This window comes from Zophobas morio, unplaced genomic scaffold, assembly GCF_036711695.1.
Source record: "Zophobas morio isolate AGI-343-1 ecotype UQ-CSIRO unplaced genomic scaffold, CSIRO_AGI_Zmor_V1 ptg000023l, whole genome shotgun sequence".
Lineage (NCBI taxonomy): Eukaryota > Metazoa > Arthropoda > Insecta > Coleoptera > Tenebrionidae > Zophobas > Zophobas morio.
This window is the reverse complement of record NW_026972128.1, coordinates 227136-236071: the sequence shown is the minus strand read 5'-3', so window position 1 is coordinate 236071 and position 8936 is coordinate 227136. Positions and strand designations below refer to the sequence as shown.

Below are 8936 nucleotides of genomic sequence, written 5' to 3'. Positions count from 1 at the left end.
CCTCAGATCGCCCGTAAATTATTTTTTCCAATTTCTACTAATAAAATGGTCATTTTTTATGTTAAACGGCGCTATTAAAACAATAGTTCAATCGGAAGGATGAATAAAATGTTTACAGCAACACTTTATTCACACTGTCATTGACAACACGAACAAAGTAAAAAATCTAAAAATTCGCACTACCACTGAAATTTTCGTTGCAATGGATGTGTGGATATTCAACTAAAATTTGCAACGCTTGATAGTCCACCTCCTGTAAAACAATCCTAATGAAAGTCCAGGAACATCCTTTGAATTTGACCGTGACGAAAGTAGAGGCAGCTTAGGCAATTTACCTTCTTTAAATGTTCATCATATTAGTAATAGTGCAATTAATATTTATGTATATGGATCACCTAAACAATAAATTTTTTGAAAAATTTTCCAAATTGGAAAAAATCTTGTATGATACACGTGAATAAAGGAATTTTATTCACTTATACCATAAATAGCTATTTCCTTTTATTTTTGTTTTATTTTCTTCCTTTTCCAATGGGTGTCATCCTGTTCTAAATTTTTTGTTCTCAAAATTTATCGGCCCTGGCCTATAAGGGTTACGTGGAATAGCATAACGCAGCTAAATATTAATGAAAATAAACATTATAAGACTGTTATATTATAAATCTTGTTAGATAAATTGTAAAGATGAGATCTTAAGAAACGGTTAATTAATGTGTCCAGATCTTTAAAAAACGATTTCAGATAAATCAAGGATAACGTCAGATTTATTAGTGTTCCAGAATAATTACATTATCTAAGAGTTCCATTCTAGAAGTAGAAAAAATGCACAGATTTTTGCCGATTGCCAAAACTTATTTTTATTAGTAATGCTTTAATTTTCTAGCATATCATACCCGTCAAAGCAAAGAACAACGCTTTGGTTTCTAAAAAAATGTAAGTCCAATCTCGCTAAGAAAAGTTATTTGCCATAATCTCCGTATTGAAAATACAAATTTATTTAAATAACTGCTAAGTACAAAATTTCTTAAAATCTCGGCCACACGCGTACAGAACGATACATTCGAGAAGCTGCGGGTGCTCGAAAGTAACACTGTTTGCTACTTTTGGCCATAAGTCAAAGGAAATTAACAATATTAAAGCGTTTCCTGCTCTAAGAATAATGTTAATATTTATGTTTAGCCGATATAACCAACGAGTTAAAATGTAATTTTCCTTTCAATTGTAGACTAAAATTGAGTATCAGTGAATTAGCAACTTATAATGTTACTCAGAACGAGACTTTTGAGTATCCGAGAATGCTCGAAAGTAACAGTCGGTATAATAGGCCAGTGCCAAAAAATGTGAAAATGGTAAAAAGTGAAGAAAAATTAGAACAGGACGATACCCATTGGAAAATGAAGAAAAGATAACACATCCTTTTATGACCTAGAACTTTGCTATTTAACTTTTTTCGATAGAACTTGTAGTTTTGCCGGAAATCGTGATAAACCGTTTTCTACCCTTAAAAGCTCCCCCTCTTCCACTTCCCGACCTCAGATCGCCGGTAAATTATTTTTCCTTTTATTTTTGTATGATTTTCTTCTTTTTCCAATGGGTGTCATCCTGTTCTAAATTTTTTGTTCTCAAAAATTATCGGCCCTCGCCTATAAGGGTTACGTGGAATAGCATAACGCAGCTAAATATTAATGAAAATAAACATTATAAGACTGTTATATTATAAATCTTGTTAGATAAATTGTAAAGATGAGATCTTAAGAAACGATTAATTAATGTGTCCAGATCTTTTAAAAACGATTTCAGATAAATCAAGGATAACGTCAGATTTGCAAGGGTTCCAAGATAATTACATTATCTAAGAGTTCTATTCTAGAAGTAGAAAAAATGCACAGATTTTTAACGATTGCTAAAAGTTATTGTTATTAGTAATGCTTTATAGCATACTCGTCAAAGCAAAGACAAGGCTTTGGTTTTAAACAAACTTAAGTCTAATTTCGCTAAGAAAAGTTATTTGCCATAATCTCCGTATTAAAAATACAGATTTATTTAAATAACTGCTGAATCCAAAATGTCTTAAAACCTCTGCCACACGTGTACAGAGCGATACATTCGAGGAGCACAGAGTGCTCGAAAGTAACACTCTTTGCTACTTATAGCGATAAGTCAATATAGAAATTAAAAATTCTAAAGCGTTTTCTGCTCGAGGAATAATATTAATATTTAGTTTTCGGCAGATTTAACCAACGAGTTAGAATGACATTTGTTTGACAACTATTGATCCAAATTTAATATTTTATAATGTTACTCAGAACGAGACTTTTGAGCATCAGAGAATGCTCGAAAGTAACAATGGGTATAATAGGCCAGTGCCAAAGCCTTTGAAAATGGTAAAAAGTGAAAAAAAATTAATTAGAACAGGACGATACCCATTTGAAAAGGAAGAAAAGATAACAAATCCTTTTATTACCTAGAACTTTGCTATTTAATTTTTTTCGTTAGGACTTGTAGTTTTACCGGAAATCGTGATAAACCGTTTTCTACCCTTAAAAGCTCCCCCTCTTCCACTTCCCGACCTCAGATCGCCCGTAAATTATTTTTTCCAATTTCTACTAATAAAATGGTCATTTTGTATGTTAAACGGCGCTATTAAAACAATAGTTCAATCGGAAGGATGAATAAAATGTTTACAGCAACACTTTATTCACACTGTCATTGACAACACGAACAAAGTAAAAAATCTAAAAATTCGCACTACCACTGAAATTTTCGTTGCTATGGATGTGTGGATATTCAACTAAAATTTGCAACGCTTGATAGTCCACCTCCTGTAAAACAATCCTAATGAAAGTCCAGGAACATCCTTTGAATTTGACCGTGACGAAAGTAGAGGCAGCTTAGGCAATTTACCTTCTTTAAATGTTCATCATATTAGTAATAGTGCAATTAATATTTATGTATATGGATCACCTAAACAATAAATTTTTTGAAAAATTTTCCAAATTGGAAAAAATCTTGTATGATACACGTGAATAAAGGAATTTTATTCACTTATACCATAAATAGCTATTTCCTTTTATTTTTGTTTTATTTTCTTCCTTTTCCAATGGGTGTCATCCTGTTCTAAATTTTTTTGTTCTCAAAATTTATCGGCCCTGGCCTATAAGGGTTACGTGGAATAGCATAACGCAGCTAAATATTAATGAAAATAAACATTATAAGACTGTTAAATTATAAATCTTGTTAGATAAATTGTAAAGATGAGATCTTAAGAAACGGTTAATTAATGTGTCCAGATCTTTAAAAAACGATTTCAGATAAATCAAGGATAACGTCAGATTTATTAGGGTTCCAGAATAATTACATTATCTAAGAGTTCCATTCTAGAAGTAGAGAAAATGCACAGATTTTTGCCGATTGCCAAAACTTATTGTTATTAGTAATGCTTTAATTTTCTAGCATATCATACCCGTCAAAGCAAAGAACAACGCTTTGGTTTCTAAAAAAATGTAAGTCCAGTCTCGCTAAGAAAAGTTATTTGCCATAATCTCCGTATTGAAAATACAAATTTATTTAAATAACTCCTAAGTACAAAATTTCTTAAAATCTGTGCCACACGAGTACAGAACGATACATTCGAGAAGCTGAGGGCGCTCGAAAGTAACACTGTCTGCTACTTTTAGCCATAAGTCATTAGAAATTAACAATATTAAAGGGTTTTCTGTTCGAAAAATAATATTAATATATAGTTTTCGGCAGATATAACGAACGAGTTAAAATGACATTTTTCTTTCAACTATAGATCCAAATGCAATATCAGTGAATTAGTAATTGAGGCGCTAGGCGGAATAATCACCCGACTTGACTTAAGTGATTATTTCGTAAATTGCATAAAAATATTCTTTATGATTTTTTTAGGGTGCTATGTAAACCACTTCTTAATGTCGGGTCTGGTGAATAAGTTGCTGTTAATTTTTAGTTAAGTTGTTAGTTCGAATTTCAAGAAATGAGTGGAATAGTCACCCTACTTGAATTAGGTCGTTACTGCGTAAATTGCATAAAATACTTAATTGAAGGCCCGCAGAACAGGTACGCTGTGACATCATTCGATCAAGTAACCTGTGAAACAAAAGCGTCGCGAATTACAATTGTCTAAATAAAATAAAAAGAAAACTTTATACGAAATTGAGTTTTATTGTTAGGAATACTTAGAAATTAATGTATGGTAATTTAATTTTGTTGGTATGTATTTTATATAATCGTTACTAAACTTTGCTCCATACCCTAGAGGTAAGAACATATCGTTTGCCAAAATCAGTCTTATCCTTAGATCATATAATAAATAGATACCAATACTCAAACTGAAAGCTGTGACTAGACATGAAGCTATCTGTTGTCGTTTTCTACGTCAAGAAGAGTAGAATAATACTATCCTTGTGTGATCACCACATCTTCATCTTTGTTATTTTTTTTCATCTGTATATGTCTATTTCACTTCTATCCTTGTACCGCACCAGCACAACAAATCGCTTTTGACAGATGTTTCTTCTAACCTCTCTTTCGAGTTGTTGTACAGAAAACAATTTTAGAATTTAGAACAAAGATCCTATTTTAAGTGATGTAATCATAAAGGATCACAATTGCTGCCCAATAATTTACTATTCCTTTCATTATCTACTGTGAATTATTTATAAAATCAAGCTGTCAACATCTTTCGTACGAAGTTAGTTCAGACATACTTCCTAAAATTTAGGCGCGCAAAATTCAAATAGTGATCAGGCAAGGATAGCTTCATTGTAATCCCTCCATGCACGAGAGAGATGTGTGACAGGAGGATGTCGTCACAGGCTCTGCTAGGGAAAGAACACGGCATGGTGGTATCTATTTATTATATGATCTAAGGTCTTATCTTAACAAGTACTAGCCCCGCCCACCCGCCCTCTATTTTTTTTTAAAGAGTATATCATTGGCCAAAATCAATCGTACTTTAGGAAGTACCAGCCTCGCCCACCCTCTATTCTTTTAGAGGGTATATTATTTGCCAAAATCGTCTTATCCTAGCAAGTACTAGCCCCACCCATCCACTCTATATTTTCTTAAAGAGTATACCATTTGGCAAATTCAGTCTTATCCCCCCCCCCCCCCCCCCCCCTGCTTTCTTAGAGGATATGTCATTTGCCAAAATCAGTCGTATCTTAGGAAGTACTATTGTGTTCATATTTTATTTAGGTTTGTTTAACATTATTAAAATTGTACTGAAAACCTTATCTAAAATGTTTGAAACCTTAATAGCCGTGTTTGTATTAAAAAATAAGTAATATACGGAATAACGACCTAAAGTAAAGTAATACTCCTATTTTATTTTTTTATTTAACGGCTACTGTTAAATATAAAACAATGATTATTTGAAAATATTGTTAATTTTTTCCCCCACAATGTCCACTTAAAATAACACTGATAAGTTACGTATAAAACAAATTAACAGTTTTTTGTGTTTATTGTAAAGTGAGCTATTTTGAGTTAGGTGGTTATCCCATCCATTGCCTCAATTTCTAATGTTACTCAGAACGACACTTTTGAGTATCAAGGAATGCTCGAAAGTAACAATGGTTATAACGTTACATGGAATAGCATAACGCAGCTAAATATTAATGAAAATAAATATAATAAGAATGTGATGTTATAAATATTGTTAGATGAATTGAAAGGATGAGGTCTAAACGAGCGAATAATTTATGTGACCAGAGATCTTTTAAAAAAGATTTCAGATAAATCAAGCATAACGTCAGATTTGTTAGGGTTCCAGAATAATCTGAGTCTAATCTCGCTAAGGAAAATTATTTACCGATCCATGTATTGCACACACAAATTTCCTTAAGTATCTGCAAAAAACAAAATTTCTTAACATCTCTGCCAGTGCGTGTACAGAACGATACTTTCGAAGAGTAAAGCGTGCTCGAAAGTAACATTGTTTGCTACTAAGAGACCGATAAATCAGTGTAGAAATTAAAAATACTAAAGCGTTTATTGCTCGAAAAATAATATTAATATTTAGCTTTCGACAGATATCGAGCGAGCAATATAATTTGTAATCGAGTTACATTTGAAATAACATTTGAACAAGGTACGTGTGTCTTACCAAATTCTGATGATTAATGATGTCTACAGTTCCGCCGTTTAGCTGCATTAATGGGCTTTGGAAATTTTATTAAAATTAATGCTAAAAATTTTAAATTGTACTGAGTCGTTTAGTTTTGCAATTCTGCAGTTTTTAAAATTCATCCCTATTTGTTACATGATTTGAATATGTATTCGCCTGTGGTATTTGCAGTAAGACCTTGACCGATATTGGATGTAACTTGAACCACTGTTCAACTGTTCGTTACGTTTGAGGTTAAGTTGATTGTGTTTTCCAAGTGTTTTCGAACTGAATTGTGTCTTTTTCTGAATTCTTTAAGTAACTGAAAGGCCGTAACGAACAATTTTTTGCTTTTGTTGTGTTTCGTAGTGAAAATCCTCTTAAAAAAACAGTTCTTTTCAGAACTAACTTGTTTTCATTTTGGGCCGTTTTTTGGCTTAAATTTTCAACAAATTCAAGAACTTGATGAAAAATGGCTTTTACATTGGAACATAAGACTTTTATGATTGAGTCTTACTTTCGAAATGGTCAAAAAATCGACGGACAATGGCAATATTCAATTCCTGACACGTGGACCGAATTTAAAGAGCAATTTCCAAACAATATTGTGGATTATGCTAATTTTTGCAATGCTTTAAAGCGTAGTGTGGGACAGTTCAGAGAAACTGGGTCTTTGCAAAGAAAACCAGGAACTGGCAGAACAAAAAACAAGAGAACTCCTGAAAATATTGAAAATGTTCGAGCAATCATGGACGAAGTCCCAATTACGTCTGTTCGTCATTTGCAACAACAAGTGGACTTGTCGTATGGCACTTGCCGAACAATATTGAAAAAAGACTTGGGATTATTTGCTTATCGATTACAATGTGTGCAGGAATTACATCACGGGGATTTTCCAATCAGACGTGAATACTGTGAGTGGTTTTTGAACACATTTGATGATGAACTGCTAGAGAAGACATTTTTTACGGATGAAGCTTGGTTCCACTTGAGTGGTTATGTCAATTCCCAAAATATGCGAATGTGGAACCAAGAGAAACCACCATTCTATGTTGAGGCCCCACTTCATGCACAAAAAATTGGTGTTTGGGCTGCAATTAGCCGAAGACGCATCATAGGCCCATTCTTTTTTAATGGTAAGAAAATGAAAACTAAAGTTTTAACTTTCTTCTTCAACTTATCATTTTTTAGGCAATTTAACAGCCATTCGATATTTGGAAGAAATTTTGGGGCCATTCATAAGAGAACTCCATGATGATGAATTAGCTTTTGGTTTTTTCCAACAAGACGGTGCCACAGCACATACTGCTCAAATAACAATAGCGACATTACGAGAGTTTTTTGACCAAAGAGTTATTGGTCGAAATACTGAACATATCTGGCCTCCAAGATCATGTGATCTTACACCTGCTGATTTTTTTCTCTGGCCGCATTTAAAGAACACAATTTATTGTACTCCTGTTAATGATTTGGAAGTTTTAGGGAACAGAATAACCGAAAAAATCAACGAAATAAACAACAATGAGGTTATGTTGAACAATGTCATTGATGCAGTTCGAAGAAGAGTTTTGCTGTGTTTACAAGAAAATGGGGAACATTTTCAGCATTTATTGTGAATGGGGACTTTAAATAAAGTGTTTAATGCTCTAATGGAAATTAATTGTGAATTTAAGTGTAATTTTTTTTTATTAAAAAGTAAATGATGAAAATTCAAAATTTTGGTTTGTTTTTGGCTGAAAAATGTGTTTGCACAAGTCGATTTACCTCATTAAGGTGAAAGCAAACCATCATCGATTTAAAAGTCGATTCCTTTACTGTGGTCAGACTTGATGGAATTATATTCACCGAATTGGCCCCCACATTTCAGGATACGTTCAAAACAAAGAAGATGAGTCTTACTAAATCAAAAATCTGAACATTTAAATGGTTAATTATTGATTAATTCATTATTTAAATTCCGTTCTGAGTTCACGCCATTTTTTTCTTTCGATCTGTCAATTTCGTCGTCTTCGTTGATTCACTATTAAAGTCTCTCCAATTGGTTACAATCGTCCGACTTGTCAAAAGGGAAAATATTAAAAGATGTCACCCCCTTCGGGAGTTACAGGAACCTTTAATTAATCCGTTTTGTTACGCGCCAAAACAGTTTGTGCTTGAATTGATATTAGCAAAATGTCCAAAAAATATTGCTCTGTGCCTGCTTGTGGAGTAATCAAGGATCCTAGAGACCACAAAATAATGCACAGATTCCCTTCAAACACTGTGAACAAAAGGTTGTGGTGCAAAAAGGTTTTTAATGCTACAAGTAGGTACCCAAACATGAATCTTTTACCTTAGGGAATGTATAGGCATTAAAACCATTTCATGATAATATTGCCAATAATTTATACTTTTGAGAGAAGTTGTTATTATTTAAATAAAAGACTTAAACCCGGCTCTGTTCCTACTTTGTTCCTCCATGGTTCCAAGTCACCGCTACCTGTTCCTACTTCTTCAAGCTACCCAGCAAGTAATAAACGTGATCCAGAATGCAGCTTCATAATTCCTGAGACACATTCCGATAACAATGTAAACACCTCAAAGAAAAATTTTCCTACTGCATATCCCTTTGAAGACGATCCACGCCCATGGCGTTGTGATTTTGGCACCGGTACCGACATTTTGCCTCTTTTTCTAGTAAAAACCGAAATACATGATGTCATTGTGTCAAAAAGTCAGACCATGACAGACATTTAGCTGACATTACAGATTCCTTTCCCTCCCGACGTATGCGCCCTCACATGTCACATTTAAGGGATTGGGG

The 8936-nt window shown here is 33.3% G+C and overlaps 1 protein-coding gene across 1 annotated transcript; it reads left to right on the top strand.

Moving 5' to 3' along the window:
* The first annotated feature begins 6305 nt into the window (after positions 1-6305).
* On the top strand, positions 6306-7849 carry LOC135134425 (uncharacterized). Its single transcript, XM_064063104.1, has 2 exons — positions 6306-7269; positions 7325-7849. The coding sequence occupies exons 1-2, from the start codon at positions 6606-6608 to the stop codon at positions 7747-7749; spliced, it is 1089 nt and encodes a 362-aa protein (XP_063919174.1). The 5' UTR covers positions 6306-6605; the 3' UTR covers positions 7750-7849.
* The last annotated feature ends 1087 nt before the right edge of the window (positions 7850-8936 follow it).

Coding starts and splice junctions, on each gene's coding strand:
- LOC135134425 (XM_064063104.1), top strand. CDS start 6,606: ATGGCTTTTACATTGGAACATAAGACTTTTATGATTGAGTCTTACTTT. Junction 7,270..7,324: donor AGGCCCATTCTTTTTTAATG/GTAAGAAAATGA, acceptor ATCATTTTTTAG/GCAATTTAACAGCCATTCGA.